The sequence below is a fragment of the Hyla sarda genome, chromosome 5, assembly GCF_029499605.1.
Source record: "Hyla sarda isolate aHylSar1 chromosome 5, aHylSar1.hap1, whole genome shotgun sequence".
Lineage (NCBI taxonomy): Eukaryota > Metazoa > Chordata > Amphibia > Anura > Hylidae > Hyla > Hyla sarda.
Window position 1 is genome coordinate 166,001,486 of NC_079193.1, and position 24,190 is coordinate 166,025,675.

The 24,190-nt window shown below is 42.8% G+C and overlaps 1 protein-coding gene across 4 annotated transcripts in view; it reads right to left on the reverse strand.

Moving 5' to 3' along the window:
* DNAJC13 (DnaJ heat shock protein family (Hsp40) member C13) overlaps window positions 1-24,190 on the reverse strand; it is a 244,401-nt gene that overhangs the window by 160,859 nt on the left and 59,352 nt on the right. For all 4 annotated transcript variants that reach the window (XR_008844053.1, XM_056520651.1, XM_056520650.1 and 1 more), the window contains exons 4-12: window positions 20,833-20,982; window positions 20,585-20,626; window positions 13,547-13,747; window positions 11,677-11,883; window positions 9,174-9,269; window positions 6,411-6,502; window positions 6,089-6,255; window positions 5,368-5,447; window positions 4,921-5,090 (exon numbers count right to left, since the gene is read on the reverse strand). Coding sequence is in view for 3 of the 4 variants with exons in the window: in XM_056520651.1 (XP_056376626.1) it covers window positions 4,921-5,090; window positions 5,368-5,447; window positions 6,089-6,255; window positions 6,411-6,502; window positions 9,174-9,269; window positions 11,677-11,883; window positions 13,547-13,747; window positions 20,585-20,626; window positions 20,833-20,982 (1,205 nt within the window). In the remaining variant the exon portion in view is untranslated. The remainder of the gene's footprint in view (window positions 1-4,920; window positions 5,091-5,367; window positions 5,448-6,088; window positions 6,256-6,410; window positions 6,503-9,173; window positions 9,270-11,676; window positions 11,884-13,546; window positions 13,748-20,584; window positions 20,627-20,832; window positions 20,983-24,190) is intronic.

Genomic DNA, 24,190 nt, shown 5'->3' on the forward strand with positions numbered 1-24,190 from the left:
ACCACATTCAAAATAACGTTGCTTAACAAAAAAGCGTTTATTTTCAGCTGACTCATCCAAGTACACTTTATAGTCTGCCTGTGCCCTCAACCAGGTCTCCTCAGCCACTGGAGAGGAAGCCGAAACATATGCATTCTCAGCTTCAACCACCGTCAATCTCAGCCTCTTGCCCCTATCCCTTGTAAACGATTTATGTATACTAATATCACGTATGAATAGGCCTCGCAAATACGCCTTAAGGGAGTCCCATACTGCGGAGACCGAAGCCGAACCCACATTTAAGGCAAAATATTCCCTAAGTTCAGCACAGGTGATTTCAGCTGTGGTCAGTACCTGTAGCCAGAACGGGTTCAGTCGTCTCCACAGAGGGTGCACCCCTCCAGCACTATCCGTGAAATCAAGCTGCAGCCTAAGAGGGGAGTGATCAGAGAGGACTCTAGCCAAGTATTCTATGCGTCTAACCATTCTAGCCATATACCCATCTCCTATTGCCAAATCAATTCTAGCAAGAGTCCTGTGCGTGGCCGAGTAACAAGAGTACTGCAGGGTGGTGGGATTGCGACAGCGCCACAAATCAAATAGATCAACCTCAGATAGTATGCTAGCAAGTCCAGTCGACCTAGAGCGAGGGCGGGGGGGGGGGGGGGGGGGGTCGGGAGCCCCAAAACCGATCTACTGAAGCATCCAAGACCTGGTTAAAGTCTCCACATATAAGAACAGGGGCTACTGGAAAACCTGAAATTATAGATAACATTCGATGCACAACATCTCCACTTTACGGGGGAGGGATATACAGTCCTACAAGTATAAACATACGGTGAGAAACCATGCCCAGTAGACTGATATATCTACCTTCCGGGTCAATGCTAGAGGAGAGTACACTAAATGGAATAGATTTATGGACCAATATACTGACCCCTCTAGCATGAGTGGAATAAGTAGAATGGAACGAGTGACCAACCCAGGCTCTATGAAGAACCTCTGTGGTGGCCCCCGTCAGGTGAGTCTCAGTAAGACATAATATAGCGGGATGAAAATGTCTCACCGCATTAAAAACAGCATAATGTTTGGACACATCACCCAGCCCCCTAACATTCCATCCTATCAAATTAAAAATCGCCATCATTCATCAATAAACAGATAACAGCCCCAAAAGCAACAAACCTGCACATCGGGTTCAGGAGTACACATATAGGGAGCATTCTTGAAGAGCACATAGCAGTGGAGGGAGAGAAGGAAAACAAAACCAAAAAACTGGTGAAAACAGACCAACACCCAGACTCAACACACTGACTCAACACACTGACTCAACAACACTAAGCGCTGCTGCACGCGACATCCAGGAGCGCAATCATGCCCACACCAGCCACCAACACTCTTCAGACACAGCCAGAAAATATACCAGGATAAGCAGAACAAGGCGAGTGCACGTCGCCACCAGCCAGACAGCCAACCAAGCATTTGCAAACATGCCACACGAGCACTCCTGCATAAAAAAAAAAAACATTAGTTAACATATCCCTTATGGACATCCATCACTATTTCCCAACCCGGAAGGCCCACCCCCTCCCCAGAGGATCAAAACAAGCATGAATATGCAGTTAGAGATATTTCAAACCCCACATCCCCCCCCCCCAATAATCCAGACAGCGGCATATAACTGCAATCAGAGAGTGGAAGTCCTAAAAAGAAAAAAAACTAGTAACATTATTCCACACAGGTTCCGCATAGGATATCAATGCACACGTTCAGGCCGGAGCAGGATCCGGTGAGCCTCCCTGGGCTCTCCGGCGCAATTGAGCCTCATGTGTGTCCAACAAACGGACCGCAGCATCCACTCCCTCAAAGAAGTGGGTGGTACCCAGTGCAGCCACCCGTAGCATAGCAGGAAACAGCATAGAGTATTGTAAATCCAGGGAACGCAGTCTCCTTTTAACATCCATGAAGGAGGCGCCTCTGCCGAAAAGTCCGGGAAGAAAGAAATGACATGGTTATCCACGGTCACCGACTGCTTTGCTCTAGCCAGTTTAAGTACCAAGTCCCAGTAGTGTAGAAGTTTTACCAGCATAGATCTGGGCGGACCTCCTGGAGGGAAAGGCCTCATGGGGACTCGATGAGCCCTCTCCACAGCAAAGAGAGGGGTCAGATTATCAGCACCAAACACCTCCTTGAGCCAGGTTTCCATGTACTCTGTTGGTGTACGGCCCTCACACTTCTCAGGCAGACCAATGATCCGCACGTTATTACGGCGCAGACGATTTTCCAGATCATCTGCTTTAGCCTTGAGCATAGCAATGTCTTGACCATGTCTAGTAGAGTCCCGGACTAAAGGCACCACAGTAGTCTCAACATCACTAATCCGGTCCTCCACAGCCGAGAAGATAGCAGATTGCACAGTGCTCACCTGAGTAGTCAGTTGAGAGAGGGTAGAGTTACATCTTTGTATTTCTGCAAACAATGCAGCCAGAATGGGTTCAGCAGCAGGCATAGTGGGGGCAGCAGCCATCACACCAGACAGAGCAGGAGGGGTATTAGGCAGTGACACATGTGAGTCCACAGCGGAAGCCTGCATGAAAGCGTCATAGTCCTCCAGCGGGTCAATGGGGGCTCCCACATCGATCATAGGAAAGGGGGTCTCCTTACGGACCGGCGAATCAGGGGAAGGCTGTCTTAGTGCAAACCTCTCCAACTTTGCAGCAACTTCCTTCTGAAGCGCCAATGTATTCCTAGATGAGGAGGACCCACCGGCCCCCTGCTGTGAGGGACCTGCTCCCTCATTATTTTTCCGGCCCATAGTTATGGACAGTCAAGGTAATAGTAGGTAGACACAATATGGTATGATGTGCAGTTCAGGTTTCCCTTCAGCAGGACAAATCCACAGTGCAGCACCACTTCAGCAGGGGGAGGGGTTGGGGGGGGGGGGGGGGAGCACAGAGGCTTCAGGAGCAGGGGTGTAAGGTAGAGGAGAAGAGGGGTCAGGGAGCACCTCCAACCACCCAGGGGGACTCTCGGGCTCAGGTGCAATATGCAGGCCAGAGGGGGGCTCCTCCTACGTTCAGTGGGGCAGCACTAATGGCCCCCTTCAATGCAGCAGCAAGCCCCCCGTATGGTGTTCAGCCCAGATGTCCAGGGGCTCTCTCCACCGCCCCCTTAGCACGGCAGTCCGTCCCTCTCCCCCCTGCACAGAGCTGTACTCACAGGATGGCCGAGCAGAGACTCCAGCAAGAGCCCCCTCACCGGCAGCACAGCCTCTTCTCCACGGGACACCACTCTCCCCACACCGCCAGCACAGTCCCAACCAGCGGATCAGCAGCAGACGAGAAGGATCCAGCCGCCGCTCCTCTGCGCAGGATCACCTTCTCCGCCAGTCAAGGCCTGGACCGGAAGCCACGGAGGACCTCGCCAGAACTCCTTCCAGGATCCGCGGCGGGCCGGATCCCCGACTCCTCCAGCCACCACCGCTGGGATTGGACACCAGAAGCTGCAGCAGAGAGGCCCCAGTAAGTAAAACTCCTGCTCATCCAGGAGCGCTGCAGCGGGGATTCCGGTGCGGAGGCGGGAACGGAGGGCCCAGGCTTTGCGGCCTAGGTCCCCACAGGCCGCGGTGCACTCCCCAAACTCCACCGATCCTCCCAATAAAGGCACCACAGGGGCCATCAGGGGTCACACAGAGGGGGAGAAGCCAGGAAAAAGCAGGATGGCAGGGATATACTCAGGATATGGGCACAGGATGACAGGAGCTCAGCGTCCGCACGTCCTCTCAGCCATGCAGACCACGCCCCCCATGAAAATGCTTTTTAAATAAATGAACATACAGTTTTTAAGATAAAACCACATGACCGCTCTATCCAAGACTTTGCAAGCACTAAATGCTGTTTTTTTTTTTTTTTTTTTTATACTTCTTTATTAAGCAAATTCATATACATTAAACAGTATTCCAACACAGATTTTGACATTTTTTCCTAGGCCTCCTAATATTTTAGGTCTTTGTAAATTAACTAATTTTATTTTTGGCTTTCTACCGTGCCATAATAGTTCTCTAAATTGAATATTTATTTTGTTAAAAAAGCTAAATGGGATCCATATTGGAGAATTATACAACAGATAAAGAAGTTGAGGCATATATATCATTTTAATGAGGTTTACCCTCCCGACTACTGATAATGGCAATTTTGTCCATGCCTTACATTTTTTTCTTAAATTGGGTTACTATTGGGTCCAAATTTAAAGATTCATACTCTAGAATATTATTGGTTACTTCTACCCCTAAGTACTTGAACTGTTTAACACTTTTAATATTTACATTTTTTTTATATAAATATCCGCTGGGCGGTCCAGTAGTAACAAGAAGGACTTATCCCAATTAATACATACTCCCGAGGTCTTCCCAAACCTATCGAACAAGTTCACAGCCGCCTTTAGGGATGGTCCTGTATCATCTAAAAATAGCAGGGTATCATCTGCGTATAATGAGATTTTATTAACATAGGTTCCATATTGGAAACCCCTTATCTCCTCTGCCACCCTAACGTGTTCCGCTAAGGGTTCAACTGCCAGGGCAAAAAGCAGAGGAGACAAGGGGCATCCTTGCCTTGTACCACAGGTAAGAGAAAAGTTCCGAGATAAGCCCCCATTAGCCTTTATGCATGCCCTTGGCTTATTGTACAATAATTGTACCCATGAGATAAATCTTGGTCCAAAACCAAACTCCCTCAGAGTCGCCCAGAGATAGGGCCACTCCACTAAATGCTGTTTAGTGAACTTTGGTACAGTAATGAGAACACCAAGGAGGATGCTATAACTGAACTACTTGAAGGAGTATAAAATATTTATGTAAAAGTCCAACATCTGACTGCATGCAAGACCTCAGGCAACTAGCAGATCAGCAGAAGATAGACTTTCATTGTAATGCTTTCTTACTTTGGCAGCTGAGTAAAGGCCAGGAATCCGGCTTTTGAAGCCACTAATCGTCTGACTGCCTGGAACTGACTTTCCAGCTCTGCATTAGACGCCGTCTGCTCTCCTTCTTGAGAGAGTAAGGATGTTATGGCGTTATTTATTAATTTCTCCTTGTTTTCAGAAAACAGGCCCTGCATGGGAATATAGAACAAGAACATGTGTGCTAAATAGAAGAAAAAAAACTATTTTGTTTATTAGAAGGAAAAAGAGCAAACCTAAGTGCACGGTACACTAATGCATACATTACAATACTCCACCTGTCTAGAAGCAGAGACACTTAACAAGTGAATCTGTTGTACAATGAAATAAAAAGCTAATGGGTGCTGCTTAAAGGGGTTATCCAACATAAGCTTAAAAAATATTATATTAAACTATAGCTCATACTATCATATACCAAATAATACTTACATCTTGTGTTACTGCATGTAGAACTCCACTGTAAGAGATGTTAGAATTAAACCTGAAGACTGCATCTGCAAACACTCCATCTAAAAAATCATAATAATGAAAGTATGTTACACCAGATATCAAAATTATAAATTCATTCATGTATTAAATTAATTAATTCCAATAGCGAGCAACCAAATGCACTCCAACTCCTTCCCCTGTTAGAAGCTTTGTTTTCTTTCTTCACTTGTATAAACCTCATGTAATTCTCCCCTGCAAACTGCATCCAATGATTCCGTCCCTTGTCCACTCTTTTAGTTGGTGTGCTTTGTTTTTGGCATCAGAGGGGTTTCCCGAGTCAAAAGTTAAAGAAAACCAAAAAAGTTTTCTACCATCAGTTAGAGTTATGCTTTTATTAATGAAAGGGTGATTGAGAAGGTTTATTACACTTGGACCCAGAGTGGTGTTCAGGCCCAGAGTGTCTTACTGCCTCTTAGTCAATCACTGGCCGAGGCAGGACATCCTGTCAGCGCCATGATTTCTGACAAGAAGAGTGCCCAAACCAGAGAAGCACCGCACAGCAGGGACCAGAGCACCATAATACCGGCAGTGGGCGAGTAAAGTAAATGTGTGTTTTTCCTGAGCAAATTCATAATAACTATGTTGCCTGGACAACCCCCATAAGGAGTGGAAAAGATAGTATATTTTATTCATTTCACACAATTTTATAATGTTTACTTACTTGGAGGAGTATTAAGAAATCTCAAATGTAGACTTTCCACCTCTTCATCCACAGGTACACTCATGAGACCCCACCGTTGGCCTCTCTGTGTTGGAGTCATTTTTACACAAATATCCCTATTGCCAGAAGCTCTGACCCCATCTAAAAGGCTTGCCAACAAGGAATCTCTGAAAACAAAAATCTTCACAATGAACTTATTTAAATTTTATATGACTTCTCTCCATAACTATGACTTACAACACTAACATAGTGCCTTCAAAACATAGCTGCTTGACCAAAGTGAACAAGTGTATGTTTACAGCCCAAATTTTAAGGACAATACCTTTCAGTTGATGAATATTTTCGAATTTGGCCTTTGATAAATTCAATGGTAAAGAGTTGAGGATTTTCTGGGTCATACACAAGTGCAAAAATCTAAACAAATGGATAAAAAAAACAACCTGTTAATATACAAGATGTACCACCCTCAACCACACTTTCCTTAACAAAAGTAGAACTTTTGTCCATCACCTCCATTTTAACTATAGATTCTGTGGTTTTGCCTCACTGTACAGGATCATTAAAATAAAATTTTAAAGGAAGACTGTCATCCCGTTCACTAGAGATGAGCAAAGTTAGTGATTTGATTCATCACGAACCTCGAGGCTTGGCGTTCGCTGACTTTAGCCTGCATAAATTAGTTCAGCTTTCAGGTGCTCCGGTGGGCTGGAGACTCTTTCCTAGGACTGCATCCACCTTTTCCAGCCCACCGGAGCACCTGAAAGCTGAACTCATTTATGCAGGCTAAAGTCAGCAACTGCTGAGCCGAGAAGTTTGTGCTTAATCGAATTACTGTAACTTCGCTCATCTCTACCGTTCACCCACACTAAACCCAATACACCAGGTTACAGTGAGGGTGAACAGGAGACCGATGTGGGGTCTCTAACTAATATACATACCTGCAGTCTGGCGCCTGGTCCCTCTGAAATCCGGCTTCTATCTTCGGCGAATTGCGTGCTGGAGGTGGGCCCACTGGCTGGATTTGAATATTCATGGTCGCTGGTCACGTGAGCACTCAGTAGGCAAAGGCACTCACGTGACAAGCGACCATGAATATTCAAATCCAAACGGTTTTGCTCCTCGTGCACATCAATGAGCCTTTGTTGCATGACCCTGTCATCAGATGCCTTGAAGTCCTTCCTTGGACCACTTATGGTAGGTGTTAACTAGGGATATACCGAAATTTCAACCACTGAAATTTATCGTCAGAAGATGGCCCTTTCGGCTAAGGGAATTTCCCGCCGATAATTCCTGTTGCCGTGGCTTAAAGTAGTGGCATGGCTTAGAGTTTATATAGGCAAGTCCTGTGTAATGAAGACGCAGCCTGGCCCCCTCTATTATGGGCCCACTGTATCTCTTCCCAGCAGTGCCTAGCGCTGGAAAGAGATTATTTAACCCTTCCATAACTGGCCACCATATGTATACGGCGCAGCCGTGCGGCGGGGGAAGCTGAGCTCTGTGGATGTAGCTGAGCAGTGTTGCTGAGCTCGCTTCATACTGGCTAATGCATGACATCACGGTTACGTGTGATGTCTGGCATTAACCCTTTAAATACCGCAATCAAAGTTGATCACTGCGTCAAAAATGGCGAAAACAATCTCTAGAAGCTCAGTGGAGCTGATCTGGACACGCGTGGAAAAACCTGTGGTTTCTCGATCAGCTAAAAGGACTGGCAGAGGTTCCCTACCTTCCTCCGTCCTGTCCGATCGGCGCTCCAATAATGCAGGCAGCCTAAGCAGCCTGTAGTAATTTAACGCCGAAAACACTTAGTGCTGTATTATAGGCACAGCATTGATCAGTGTCTACAAGCACAGCAGTGCATCTGTGGGTCTCCAGCTGTTACAAAACTACAACTCCCAGCATGCTCTACAGCCTTTGGCTGTCTGGGCATGCTTGGAGTTGTAGTTTTTCAACAACTGGAAGCACAGTGTGGAAAACACTGCCCTATGTGGTGAAATAAATTGTAAAAAATAAAAAAGGTAATAAATGTAAAAATAAATAAATAAATAAAAAAAACTTGCCATAAACAAACCTTTAAATCACCCTCTCCCACACACTTTTTCAAATAAAATGAACAAAAATAAACATATTTGGTAACGCTGCATGCATAAATACCCTTACTACTAAAAGTGGGCAGAGCAATGTATTTTTCAGTTTTCAACCAAGCACAGCCTATATTTTCGATTTCGGACCAAAATTTCCCTTTCGGTGCATCCCTAGTTCTAATCACTGCATACAAGGAACACCCAAAAAAGTTCTGCAGTTTTAGAGATGCTGTGAACCAGTCATTAAACGATGACAATTTGGCTCTTTTTGCAGCTTCTAACACATCCGCTTTAAGAACTGAAAGTTCCCCTACTGTCATATATTCCACCAGTTGAAAGGTTCCATTACCACTGTCACAAAATAATCAACGTCATATACTTCACCTGGTTTTATTGTTAAGGCTGATAACATTTATATTTAGATTTTGAAAATGAACTTGAATTACAAATTTTGATATGCTTTGCCTGTGATAGCAATGTAAATCAAAGAGAGCTTTGTTTTAATACAGATATAACTGTATATGTGCTTGCATAAGCATAGAGAATATACTTATGTGCCCAACAGACAAAAAAAAAATATGCACTTTGAGATCCAGTTTGTGAAATTTGGCAGGAAATCTGAATTAAGTTTAACATATTTTCCATTCTTTAGGAAAGGAGCATTAAACATATATAATTTATGATCATCTATTTTCTATGAGAAAGTACTGCAGTAAGATACACTTCAACTATGTAGCCAAGTTGGCAAAGCAGAGTACACAAACATTTGTTTCAGACGCAGTATGCGCACATTTTGTAGGATTTTGAAGACTCAATCCCAGAAGATCGTTCTTTCTAAAACAAGTATATGACAGAAGTGAACAGATATTTTATTGTGTTTATTTACACTTCCAAGCGTTTCCCAAAGCCATGTGCTAAAGTTTATGGCAGGTAACCAAAGCTGCATTTTCTGCTTGAAGAAGCTAAATCTGTCAAAACCTCAAATCACAACTGGGACTCACCTCTCCGAGTGGTTTGAGCGTTACAATGTTGTAGGTTGCTGGGTCTCGTTCCACTAGACAAGTTTCAGTAAGTGCTAATAATCTCTTCACTGGCTCCTAAAACATAATACATAATTAAATGATCGCATTTCCACAGCTTCCTTCTAATGAAATTGTAGAAGACAGGATATTTCTGGAATAGTATAACTCAACTATTACTCTGATAATTCTGGTAAGTCTTCAAAGTACAAAAGGAAAAAGTATAATTTAAAGCACCACTGTCATGAGATACAGTATCAACTAGACATGCGACCCCCCCCCCCCCCCCCCCCCAACTAGAGATGCTGTTAAATGGACTCTATTTATCAATACACGGTAAGAAGTGGATACATATGAACATCTACAGCAGACACACTGGATAATGTGTTACACACATATTGTATGTAAAGCTTTTCTATATGCCATATCATGGCAAACAGGCCTCATACTAGGGGATCTCTTGCTTATGAAAAAAAGATAACAAAACCTCTGGATGAACTTTTCCTGGAAGACTCAGACAATGCATTACAGTAAATCGGTGCCGTTAAAACTCAAAAGTTTTCTTTTTACTGTCTACAGCTTTCTCTGACAATCCCAATGTTTAGTGGGATTACAATAGCCAGAACCATCTGCATTAAGTTCTTACATCAGTAATGACAATACCTTTTAGATACCACTGCAGCTCCTGGAAGACCCTGCCTGCTTCCAAGAAGAGAGGTCAGAGCAGGACTTTCATGATCAACCAACTAACTGTCGAGACAAGACACTGCTGCGGCCAGTGATTGGCTGAGTGTGGCGGGACCTGCTCTGACCTCTTGTCTCTAAAGCAGGAAGACGAGCAGCAGGGGACCAGATGGAGCCAAATCGGTAGCTGCATTGGGACCAGTAGACAAATCTAGCTTTCTGTCTTTTCTCTACAGCACCAGGATTTAATAAAGATTGTGGGAACACTGTAATACCTATTTAAGCAATGGTATATCAACCTCTTTAGGACTAGCCCTTTTTGAGGATTGAGGATGACTATTTTGAAATACATATACAAGTTTTTCCCCAACAATGTAGTTTGGTTTAATTAATGCTTTATATGGATCATTACAATGGAGGGAGTATCCAATCACATATGTGTATTAATTAAAACATTTATTAACACTTTCTATGGATCTCATGGCCTAATATGCATTTAGCCTTTATCAGCTATAAGAACCAGTTGGCACTCAGTAATACAGAAGGTGAAGACAGACACTAAGGTTCAGGATAAAGGAAGGCATCAGGGACAGAGTATTTTATTAAAGAATATGAATTTAAAAATAATTTTTCAGCTTTATATTCTCTAAACTCTGCCTGTCATACTGAAATGTAGAAAATAACTCTACGTCTTGTTGGCACAGATTATGAAGAGTCATGCAGTTTATTGGATTATTCCCAAGTGTTGAACCTTAATAAATTAAAATAATGGCGATAATGCTAGAGCAAATGCCAATATTTCTTTTGGTTTGAACTGGTATTAGAAAGAGCAATATAAAGAAAATAAAGCTGAATCAGAAGGTACTTGGATACTATGTTTGGATCGCAGCCAGTGATAAGCTGAGCAGGCATTCTCCATCTGTCAACGCGTCACCACGAAGGCACTGTTAGAATGGCAGTAGTTTGTGCAGAGGAGTATGCAGACATCAACATCATATAACTTAACATACATCTGCATCAGTGCAACATAACAAAATAACATTTCTTAACGGCCCCCATCTACCCATTTATTGCATGAATGCACACAGCTTGTGAATCCAATGTAAAATTGATTAAGCTCTTTTGAAGAAAGCAAAAGGAATCAATATCATAGGGATCTTGTACCATTATTTCCCTTAACCCTTGGATTTGTTTTCTGAGTAATGCCTACGAACCTAAACCAACATATGTCATCCACTTTCATTATTGCTTATCAAATAATTTGGGCCTTCCTCTTAAAATAGACAAGGGATTTCATAAACAAGTGTAAGCTATTGTCTTAAATTTACTATCAGTTTCTAACAGGGACCTGTGGCAAAAGGTATCCTTATAGTTATTTGTAAAGAAGTTATCTTCACATCCCATTTTGGCGAATTTAATCACGTGTAGTTTGTAAAGGGATCTTAGAATATTTACTAAAGTCAAAACTATGCTAACATGTAAATATACCCTAAAATTCCCCCTCACCAAACCAACTTCATATTAAAGACAACTTTAAAGGCAATTTTTGTTATTGCTTTGTCATTATTATGGTGTAAAAAAAATATTTTGTAATTTGTCATTTTTAAAAATATAACTCAAAATTTTCTTCTGCAGCCTTCATGTTTCTGCATACAGGGTAGGTGGCTTTGTCCCATTCACACTGAAGTCCTTCAGAGGAGCTGCCTGTCAGATTTGTCTGCAGCCTTTCATTCTCCACTCGTGGCTATCCAGTATAAATAAACTTGTTACATATGTGTATATAACCTTAGAAAAACCTTACCGCATGCCTTGGAGATATCTTTTGTACAATGAATTCTGCTAGTGAGGTGATAGATTCATCATTGCTATATTTGCCCAAACGGAGGTTCACAAAGTGCTCAAACTCTATAGGATCTTTTCTTGTTCTAAGGGAAATTCCTATGTAGTTGCCAGCATGCTCTATAGCACTTTTTATAATTTCATCTCTTTGTTCCGTAGCAAATAAGTGCTGAAAAGCAAACACATTAAATATTACAGCAGTCATAGGGGGTGGAAAGGTCAGTTGTTTTATATGGCTCTGGTGCCTAAAATTGTATTAACAACAGTAAGAGAATTGCTGTTCTGACACTTAGCAACATACTTAAACACAGTAAGTACAGCGGAGGCATTCACACAACGGATTTTCTGTAAACATGAAATTGTAAAATCCACAGTCATCGATTTGAAGTTGTAAAAGTTGTAAATAAGAGGAGATTAAAAAAAACTACTTGCCTTACAAAGCTCTAAACATTCAGAGCCGTGATGTCCTTCAACAAACCACTTACATTTTTTTAAATTTTATTTACCGTTTAGATGAGCCCCACTAGAACACAACCATGACCAGTGACTGCAGTTTAGTTAAACCATGTACAGTTATTAACAAAAAAAAAGGCACCAAGAAGCTGTTTTAATCTAATAAAACTTTATATATTGTAGGGATTTCCCTCTGGGATTAGCTCTGGGATCGTCTTTGACACAGCCACAGAACACATTTCTACTTAATTCAGCAGGCAAATAACAATTCTTTATGCAAGTCTGGCTCCTCGACTATCAGGTGGAGGGCTTTTCCCTGCCTTGCCTTTTCACTTGCCTTTTCTTCCCAGACCCTTGTCAGGTCATACTGGGGAATGAACACTTTACCCGTGTTACCACAAGTTGTCACAGTCCACTTCCCTGTTGTGGGTCACTCACAGCGCCTGGCTGTGTGCTCCTTGCGAGGGCCCTGCCTCTCCCACACAGCTACCTTGCTGTCTTCTGTGGAGAGTGACCAGTCTACACTTGCTAGACTCTTAAATATCTGCCCTTCCTGCTGTTCTGTGTTGATTAGGCACCTGTTGAGCATCTCTGCTAGCTCACCTAGGAAAAAGGACTGAGAAAAACACCATTTCATTGCCCTCAATACTGCCTCAATGCCGCAATGCTTAATTGCGAAATTAGAATATTCGAATGAAAGGATAAGTTTATTGTGGAAACCTGTACAAATGAAAGGAAGCTCTAGTACCCCATGTAAACTGAACACAAGAGGACATAGAGATATAATTGTTTCATATGGCACATTTGCCCACAAATGTTGCAACTGGGCCTGTAGACCCTGCACACACGTAGGTTGCTAAAGCAAGTTCACTATAACTGCTATGTTGGTGATAAATCTGGTGACCAGGAAGACAAGGAACTGTTGCAATCTGGTGGAGACATTCCTGTCAGAGGCATGTCTAGCAGTAAACATTCTCTCACCAAGAGGTATACTGGCCAAAAGTATCCTCTGAGAGCCTGATTTTTATAGGGAAGCGGGTAAAACAATTCACCCTCTTGTGGTAAGACCCAGTCTCTAATCAGGCCACACCTGATATCACTTACATATCAGCCAGAGACAAAGCTGCATACCGAATTTTGCAGCAATCTGAATTTCTATAAGGGGGGTGCATTTTTTTTGTCAATAAGTATACATGTTGTGTGGGGTAGTCTGAAATTCACTACCTGTTTCCTCATAAGTTCAGGCTGCCACCCTGTCCCTCACACATGTTTTGCAATGCAGGTTTCAAGCAAATGCTTCGACATCCCCTCCCACAGTGTATGCGGATTGCTATCATTACATTAGCCATTAAAGTAAAAAAACTGCCAGCAATACTTACCAATCGACTAAAACCTCCATACAAGATACAGAACCCTCCTTGGTAATCGGACAGTTCTGCAAAGCCTTCAATATTCCGATAGTCATAGGAGCAGAGGAGACGATTGTTTGATGGATCAATTTGGTCTATACCCCCCGGAGTCACTTCCAGAGTGACTAGTTTCCTGCTATCACTCCAGTGATGCTTGTAGCAGTTGTACCTCTGAAATAGAAAGGAAGCAAAATTACTTACACTTTCAGAGGAACAAATGAGAATAAATTTTTTTAGAAATTGGTTGCTTTAGTATAGCACTTTATTAAATGTATTTTCTATAGCTATCTAGCTATATAAATATTTGTCACTATTCACAACTTCTCCTTCCCCCATCCTGCCCTTTATGACTGATTGACATACAGGTTTGGAAGCCAAGCCCTGTACATCAATCATGCAGGGCAGAAAGGAGTAGGAGAGGAAGGGGGTAGCTGCTGGAGCTTAGCATCACCAATTTCACTCTTCAGCATAAAATAAAAAAAATTATAACCTAGTATGGAGTAGGGCTGAACGATATAGGGAAAATGTGCGATTGTGATTATAGGCCTAAATATTGTGATTTCGATATGCGATGCGATCTAATAAATGGTGAAATCTGCCATTTCATGTCCAATCTCCTCCATTTTACAACTATGCACCCCTTTTATGCCCACCGCCCATTTCACATTCTCCCCCCCCCTCCACCCTCACATTCTCCCCCCCCCCCTCCACCATCACCGTCACTTTCCCCCCCTCCCCATCACATTCCCCCACCCCGTCACATTATCCCTCCTCCTTTCACATTCTCTAGGTAGCTTTTCGTACTGAGCAATACACTGGGTTTCCCTGGCGGTTTTCATATCTCCCACCGGATCCGGGAAGTCCAGTGTGTTTGCAGCCAAAAATACCTTTCCCCATCAGCAAAGACCTTTCCCCATCAGCTGCAGCCAGTGATTGGCTGAAAAGGGAAAGGTCCTACTACTTTTATGGTAAAGAGGAGACACCGGACCGCATGGAGACAAACAGCATCTGCAGGGACCGGGAGTAGGTGAGCAGAAAATTTTATTTATTTTTCTCCCTGCACCCTTTTACTTAGCTCAGTGTTTTTCTACCAGGGTGCCTCCAGCTGTTGTGAAACTAATACTACCAGCATGCCCGGACAGCCTTTGCTGGTCCAGGCATGCTGGGAGTTGTAGTTTTGCAACAACGGAGGCACCCTGGTTAGGAAACACTGACTTTTACTATTTAAATTTGTTCTTACCTGCTCTGGCCGGCTCCCGCCCGCAGCAGCACACGTGAGCAGGCCCGTGCAGATAATCGCTAGTTTTCCCGGGGGGCCGTATCACTATATTGCAAAAAGCAAAAATTGTGATTCGATTGCAATTGCGATATATCGTGCAGCCCTAGTATGGAGCTGACAGATTTCATTTGCTGCAAAGAGATGCAGACACCAATAGATGGCTATTATATAAGGGTATACAGTCATGGCTGTAAATGTTGCCACCCCTGAAATTTTTCAAGAAAATGAAGCAAATTGGACATAATGTCACTCCAAACTCCAAAAATGGTCTGGACAAAATTATTGGCACCCTTAAAGGGGTACTCCGGCGCTTAGACATCTTATCCCCTATCCTGATAAGATGCCTGATCGCTGGGGACCCCCGTGATCTTGCACGCCGCACCCAGTTTAAAATCAGTCCCCGGAGCGTGTTCGCTCCGGGTCTGATTACTGCCGATCACGGGGCCGATCACAGCTGTCACACCCCCTCCCATAGGCTTGCATTGAGGGGGCGGAGCGTGACATCACACAAGGGCGGTGCCTTGACGTCACAATCCTTTGGATAGGGGATAAGATGTCTAAGCACCGGAGTACCCTTTTGACTTAATATTTGGTTGCATACCCTTTGGAAAAAAAATAACTGAATTCAGTGGCTTCCTATAACCATCAATAAGCTTCTTACACCTCTCAGCCGGAATGTTGGCCCACTCTTCCTTTGCAAACTAATCCAGGTCTCTCTTATTGGAAGGGTGTCTTTTCCTGACAGCAATTTTAAGATCTCTCCACAGGTGTTCAATTGAATTTAGATCTGGACTCATTGCTGGCCACTTCAGAATTCTCCAGCGCTTTGTTGCCATACATTTCTGGGTACTTTTTGATGTATGTTTGGGGTCATTGTCCAGCTGCAAGACCCAAGATCTCTGACGCAAACCCAGCTTTCTGACACTGGGATGTACAGTACGACCCAAAATCCGTTGGTAATACTCAGATTTCATGATGCCTTGCACACATTCGAGGCACCCCAGTGCCAGAGGCAGCAAAACTACCCTAAAAACATCATTGAACCTCCACCATATTTCCCTGTAGGTACTGTGTTCTTTTCTTTGTAGGCCTCATTCCATTTTCCGTAAACAGTAGAATGATGTGCTTTACCAAAAAGCTCTTTCTTGGTCTCCTCTGTCCACAAGAAATTTTCCTAGAAGGATTTTGGCTTACTCAAGTTCACTTTGGCAACATATAGTCTTGCTTTTTTATGTCACTGTGTCAGCAGTGAGGTCTTCCTGGGTCTCCTGTCATACTGTTTCATTTCATTTAAATGTCGACGGATAGTTTGTGCTGACACTGATGCTCCCTGAGCCTACAGGACAGCTTGAATATCTTTGGAACTTGATTGGGGCTGCTTATCCACCATACAGACTATCCTGCATTGACACCTTTCATCAATTTATCTCTTCTGTCCACGCCCAGGGCTACAGTGCCATGGTTTGCAAACGTCTTGATAATGTTGCGCACTGTGGACAAAGGCAAATCTAGATCTCTGGAGATGGACTTGAGAACCAAAATTGTGGAAAAATATCAACAATCTCAAGGTTACAAGTCCTCAGACAGTTCTCTTCTCTTTCTTTTGTCCATGCTTAGTCTGCACACACAGACACACAATGCAAAAACTAAGTGAGCTTCTCTCCTTTTTATCTGCTTTCAGGTGTGATTTTTATATTGCCCACACTTGTTACTTGCCCCAGGTGAATTTAAAGGAGAATCACATGCTTGAAACAATCTTATTCATCCACAATTTTGAAAGAGTGCCAATAATTTTGTCCAGCCCAGTTTTGGAGTTTGGTGTGACATTATGTCCAATTTTCTTTTTTACATTGCTACTGAGGAAGGGGATACCCCAAAATGCATTTAGCCTGCCTACACAGCCCACCCTGAAGAACACGCCGTTCCTGTTACTTGCAACTGCTGGAACCCACTGCCTTGAAGCGCAGTTTACAGTGCTTCTACACGAGGCAGCTGTATGCACACACTCACCGCTGGACCGGCGCTACCCCTCCACCATCAACCATCTTCGGCCAGTCATCTGTACCACTCCGGGTTCAACATTCCATCTAGACAAGCTCTCGGACACCACATCCAGGCCGGCCGCAAAGCTGTGCCAGTCCCCAGCAGCGAGGTCTGATCATCCCGGAGAAGCCTGCAAGCGGTGCGGTGAGTGGTGCACAGCACCAACCTCTTGATTCAAACTGGTCTCAAACTTGCTACAATATCGGTGCTCATTTGTTACAAACTTACTACTAACTATTGAACTATCCACTATCTGCCTAAAACTACTGATACCTTGGATTCGATTAATGGCTTTTTCAACCAACTTACAGGTGGCAGTATTAACTATAAATGATTTTATTGTACTATTATTCCTATCTACTTGTCTTTTAATTGTTATATTTATGCTTACAGTCCACAGCACGGGCCCTGCTTGGACTTATACGTTATGAAATATTTTAATATTAATAAATTTGAACATACTTGTTTAAACCACCTTTTCTAATTATATATTTAAATTATACATTTTGATATCTCTTCACCTCTCACATATTCACCACTCACCTATTTTACATCACCCATTCATTCTATTTTTTTTGACTATATTTTTTTTTTACATTTTTTTCACATTATATATTTTTTACTAAATATATATATATATATATACATATATATATATATATATATATATATATATATATATGTATACATTATACGACCGATTATGATGCATAAAATCTTCAATGCTTTATTTTCGTCTTGATAAAATCATGGCCATGCTGGCATGGGGTGGGGGGGGGGGGGGGGGGGGGGGTAGGGAGAGGGAGGACGGCTGTAGCTGTTTTTAGAGGAGGAACAAAATCTTAATTTTGCCCACAAATTACCCCAGGCTCTAGTATTGACATATTCCAACAACAAGTTTTAAAAGATCTGACTGCATCAATGTATCCCGAAGCTCCGAAAAATCTCAAACAACAAGAAGTAAAAGCACTCTATGACCTAAAAAAATGAAAATGTTTTTATGCACAAACTGATGGCACATGCAGGATATATATATATCTATATATATATATATATATATATATATATATATATATATATATAGATATATATGTGTTCATATATTCATGCGTATATATATATATATGTGTGTGTGTGTGCGCATATATTCATGTGTGCATACATATATATATGTATGCACACATGAATATATGCGCACACACACACACACACACATATATATGTATGCAAACATGAATATATGCACATATATATGTATGCACACATGAATATATGCAAACACACACATATACACACACACACACATGAATATATGCACACACATATTATATATATGTACGCATGAATATATGCACACATATATATCTATATATATCCTGAATGTGCCATCAGTTTGTGCATAAAAACACCCTCCGTCCCTCCCTTCCTCCCACCCCTGGCTTTTCGCTCATCCAGGCCGTCTTCTTACTTGTATTGGGCCTCTGCTCGAGTGAAGCTGGGGGGAGAACGCCGCTTCCGGGTGTACGGAATGCGGCGCATGCGCGGCGCTCCCCACGTGACCAAAAACAAGGAGTTAGACTGCGATGATACATTCATGAATATTCATGAGCCGGGCGGCCGCTCCGCCCCGGCTAAAATGACATATAGCCGAGTACGCGCTGATGCGGACCTCCCACTGAGCCCCAAGCCAGGGAATAACATAAAACTAAAGATCAAGATATCTAACGAACCGCTGACCCATTTTTAATGAGGTAAGAAGCGTTTTAATCAGGATCACCCGCACTACAAGCCTGTGTAACAGGTTTAATGCGGGTGATTCTGATGACAGATTTCCTTTAATCATTATCGTTTCTCCTCCAATATTAATGGTTTAAACTGCAGAACCAAATACGTGGTTTATTGTATAATGTGTACTTGTAAACACTTTTATATAGGATCTACCATCCGTCCGATGCAAATCAGATTAAGAGAACATATACATTCTATCAAAACTGGACTAGGAGCACCTCGTCTAATTAAACATATAAAAGAAACGAATCAAGGAAATATTAAATGAACTAAAAATCACCGGGATACAACGAGTCAATACCGCTCCACAAGGGCTTGACAAAGAGACGATGTTACGCCGACTAGAAGCAACATTAATAATTAAAACCCGGGCCAAGGGTCCACTCGGACTTAACGATAAAAATGACCTTAGCGTCTTTATTCGATAATTATATTATTATTTACATTTTTTTCTAACTATTTTTTCTAATGACTTTTATTAGTCACTATATTGCACAGCTATTTTCTATGTTTTTTCTAACACCCTTTTTTTCATATGTAAATGCAACTTACCTTGCCGGTTCAGGTTTTCTTTTTCTCCCCTAGCCAGATCTTCCTGAGAAGGAGGGTATTTCACCCACCGCTCAGAATTTTGGGACAAGCCTAACGAAGCGCCAGGTGTGTGCGTAGTAGCTACAACCGTCCTCCCACATCCTCCCCCTCCCCAACACGCCAGCATGGCCATGATTTTATCAAGACGAAAATAAAGCATTGAAGATTTTATGCATCATAATCGGTGAGTGGCCGCCCATTCTCATTCTCTGTCGTATACTGCATATCCAGGATCCTGAGACATTTATGCAGGACCCGTAGTCTTTGGACTTACGAGAAGAGCACACCCAATTAGCAATTCATATTCAGCCTCCATATCTGCATCTAACCCACAGTCTCCCATGCTACACAAGTAGTTGCTGACTCCACATCGCTCCTCTGCTTGTTTGATGATATAATAAAAAAAATATAATAAAAAAATATATATTTTATATCAATTTTTCCACACCACATTTGCACTCACTTTACCTAGCCCATATTTGCACAGAAATCCATTTCATCACCTGTATATACCTAGAGGTCTGTCTGTTTCCTCTTTTTATTGTATTATATCTATTGGCACGTAGGGTATGTGTATCACTAATTCCTTGGTATATATTATATAGTATGAGCCCCCCAACCTTTTTATTTTTCCCATTTCTTTTTTTCCTCTCTATTTTGGTTTATTTCCAATACACACAAAGGGAATAAACATGTGTATAGCAAAACATAAGCAAATTGGAACTTGTCAAAGTTGCTTTCATATTTCTTTGGCAAGTGTCAAGGCAGTGGGGCCAAACTTCTCAAGTGCCACATCTTGACACACCTTCTTGCTAAAGATATGTTGTTGTTTCTATATACTTTTCTAGTTAAAGAAGTATTGGCGATTTTTCATAAAGAAGCAGTGCTTGGCGTGACTCTGCAGCGCCCCCAATGTTTTCCAACAAACCTAGATTAGTAGGAATAAAGTGGTGCAGCATCTTTATAAATTTGGTATTCTACCCAAATGTCATTTCAATGTATGTGCATAGGAAAATTGTCAGAAATACATTGATAAGCCTGTCACCTTGACTTCTAAAGCTGCAAGTAGAGCAAAAAAAAAAATCAATGACCTTTTGTATTTTTAAAGATATTTAGCTTTTATCCACATTTGTAGTAATCACTTTTATTGTTTCTTATAGTATTTTAAATATGCACTCTTGCTTCCACCTCACACTTTCCAATGCCAATGAAAAAACCCTTCATGTGATGAAGAATTCCTGGTGTATTACGGCCACTGTGACAATCTTAGTGCTATTAGCCATCATGTTAATTTATGGTATACTTGCCCTTCCAGTAATCTTGCCTTCAGCAAAGTCTGTCCTGAATCGCTATAGGAAAAAAAATAAAAAAAAATTTATACAGTTACATAGTGTTTACAAGGCATTATATAAGCAAAGGAACCCCAAAAAACATTCAAAGCATGGAACTAGTGAAGAAATGTAAAATGTGAATGTCCAAAAACAAACAAGGAAATCATCTGCTCTCCAGCACAGGTGATCTGTCGAAAAATAGGGCTTAAGGTAATATATCTTACCAGGGCTTCTGTCAGAAGTTCTGTTCTGTGCTCTGTAGAAAACTTTAAAGTTTCTGATTTCTTTCCACTGCCCTTCCGAAATGTGAGGGCAAATTCTGATCCTTGCCCTTTGCCCACAGGACTGATGCTGCAAAGGTCTCCATAAGGCCACTGAGACACAAATCTCACAATAAGCATTGGACTAGTTTGAGCAGTTTTTACTTAGCCACTTAAACCATTAGAAAATACATCTTAAAAGGATAAGTATCATGAAAAAAAGAAAAACGTATCGCCTATCCGAAGGAAGGGGGATAATTTTTAGATTGCGGGGGGGTCCAAGCACAGGGGTCCCCCATAATCTGCTGTTTGGAGCCCCGGATCTCCATCACAGGGGCACGTCGCGACCCCCGCCCGAAGCAGGGGGTTGCCACGCCCCTCTATATAGCTCTATGGGTTAGCTGAAGATTGCCGAACTGCTCTCCCATAGAGCTATATGGAGGGGACATGGCGCCCCCCGCTTCGGGCATGGGTCGTGACGTGCCCCTGTGATTACAAAAAATTAGTTTTTTTGGGGAAATAGCAGTATATTAACATGGAATAAAATAATTTAAGGTTATAAATAAAGACATTTTCCTGTAAAATCACAAAAATGCCTTATGTATATCTTCTACATAGGAGCTCTAAGGATGTTTTATTGACATCATACAAGGTGCTGTGGTTGACAATGATTGTTGTGTCCTGGTGTGAATTTCGTGACTCAGCTGTGCTCATGGCTACAGAGCTGGGAGAACAGCTGATGCTGAGCAGTAGATATATGTCCTATATCTACTGTCCAGCAAGAACTTACAGTGAGCCTGCAATGTATATACAGTATACACATTGCTGGCTCACTTTAACCCATGCTGAGCTGTGCGCTATGCGCCAGCCCAGCAAGGAAAGAGTTAACTTACACTGCTGGACAGTGTAGGTTAACCCTTTGGGCGGTATACACTATATACAGCTATCTATAGATAGCTGTATATAGTGTATACAGAAGACGAAGTCCGCTTACTTGCCTCCAGTCTCGGCTGGGTCCATGTAGCTCCGCCCTAGTGATGACTTTATTAGGGGGTGGAGCTACAGACGGGAGCCAGGCTGTTATGGGTGTGAGGGTCTGCTCACATTGTACGTTTTGTATAATGTGAACAGACCCTTCTGGCAGTGTCTTCCCAGATAGGGAGACTCCAGCTGTTGCTAAACTACAACTCCCAGCATGCTGGGAGTTGTAGTTTTGCAATAATTGGTGGCTCACTGTTTGGGAAGACAATCCAATATGGGCGCTCTCCCCAGCGGACAGCGCCAAAAATGTACTAACCAATATTTTGTGTTTTTTTTCTTCTTCTTCTCCTTTCAGATCCGTGTATGCAGAGGATTATGGCGGATTCGGAGGACTACCACAGATGAACTGGATTTTTTTCCCTTTTAATAAAATAGTTAACGAGGGCTGTTGGGGAGTGCTTTTTAAAATAAAATAATGATTCCAATGTGTCTTTTTTTTTAATTGAATTTACAGGCTTAGTAGTGGAAGCTGTCTAAGACAGAATCCATTACTAAGCCGGGGCTTAGAGTTAGCCCCAGAAACAGCTAGCACTAACCCCCAATTATTACCCTGGTACCCACCACCACAGGGGTGGCGGTAAGAGCCGGTACCAACAGGCCCGGAGGGTCAAAAATGGCGCTCCTGGGCCTAGGCGGTAACAGGCTGGCATTATTTAGGCTGGGGAGGGCCATTAACAATGATCCTCATTCACCCTGGTAACGTCAGGCTGTTGCTGCTTGGTTGGTATCTGGCTGAGAATAAAAAGACTGGGAACCCTATGCATTTTTTTTATTTTTATAAATAAATAAATAAAACACATAGGGTTCCCTGTCTTTTTATTCTCAGACAGAAACCAACCAAGCAGCAACAGCCTGACATTACCAGGGTGGGGGAGGACCATTGTTACTGGCCCTGCTCAGCCTAAATAAAGCCAGCCTGTTACCGCCTAGGCCCAGGAGCGCCATTTTTGACACTCTGGGCCTGTTGCTACTGGCCCTTCCCAGCACCCCTGTGGCGGTGGGCACCGGGGTAATAATTGGGGGTTAGAGCTAGCTGTTTTTTGGGCTAACGCTAAGCACGGCTTAGTAATGGATTCCGTCTATTAGACCGATTCCATTACTAAGCCTGAAAATTCCAATTAAAAAAAAAATTACACATTGGAAAAATTATTTCATAAAATAAAAATAAAAAACACTTCCCCGCAGCCCTAGTTAACCATTTTATTAAAAGGGAAAAAAAATACAGTTCATCCTCAGTAGTCCTCCAAATCCGCCGTAATCCTCTGCATACACTGATCTGAAACAAGAAGAAAAAACTAAAAATTAGTTACTAGACATTTTTAGCACTCTCCACTGGGGAGAGCGCCCATATGGCAATGTCTTAGCAAACAGGGAGCCTCCAATTGTTGCAAGACTACAACTCACAGCATGCCCTGACCGCCTTTGGCTGTCTGGGCATGCTGGGAGTTGTAGTTTAGCAACAGCTGGAGTCTCCCTGTCTGGGGAGGACACTGCCAGAAGGGTCAGTTCACATTATACAAAACGGACAATGTGAACAGAGCCTCAAACTTACCAGCCTGGCTCCCGTGTGTAGCTCCGCCCCTAATGAAGTCATCACTAGGGGCGGAGCTACACTGACCCGGCCGGGACAGGAGCAAGGGAGGTAAGTGGATGTCTTCTGTATACACTCTATACAGTTATCTATAGATAGCTTTATATACTGTATACCGCCCAAAGGGGCTATAGGAGCAGGGAGTCTTGTCAGTCTGGTGACAGGATTCCCGACTCCTGTATAGTATACACAGGTACACTATATGCCCCCCTGTATACTATACAGCTGGGAGAGGTGAGTAGTGATGCTGTACATCATTCCTCATCTCCTTACACTCTGGACCGGGCACTCAGCATCTGACCCAGAGTGTTACCCTGAAGACAGTGAAAAAACTGCCACATGGTACAACGACCCACCAAAAAAAGACTAGCGGCTGAAGAACTAAGGGTGCATTCACACCCCATTTGGCTGATATGGTCGCTACTGTATCCCTGCTGGGCCCAGCACCGCAACTCAGTAATTTAAATGCGCGGACCAGAGTCAGACAGCGACTCCGGTCGGCTCATTTTTGCACCGTATCTGGTTTTGAAACTATGGTATGCCACAGTTTTCAGTCAGGCTACAAAACTGGATATGGTGCAAAAATGAGCCACTATCTGACTCGGTAGGCGCATTTAAATGAATGAGTTGCGGTGACCGTATCAGCCAAACGTGGTGTGAATGCTCCCTAAAACATCATTCTGGCTGCCA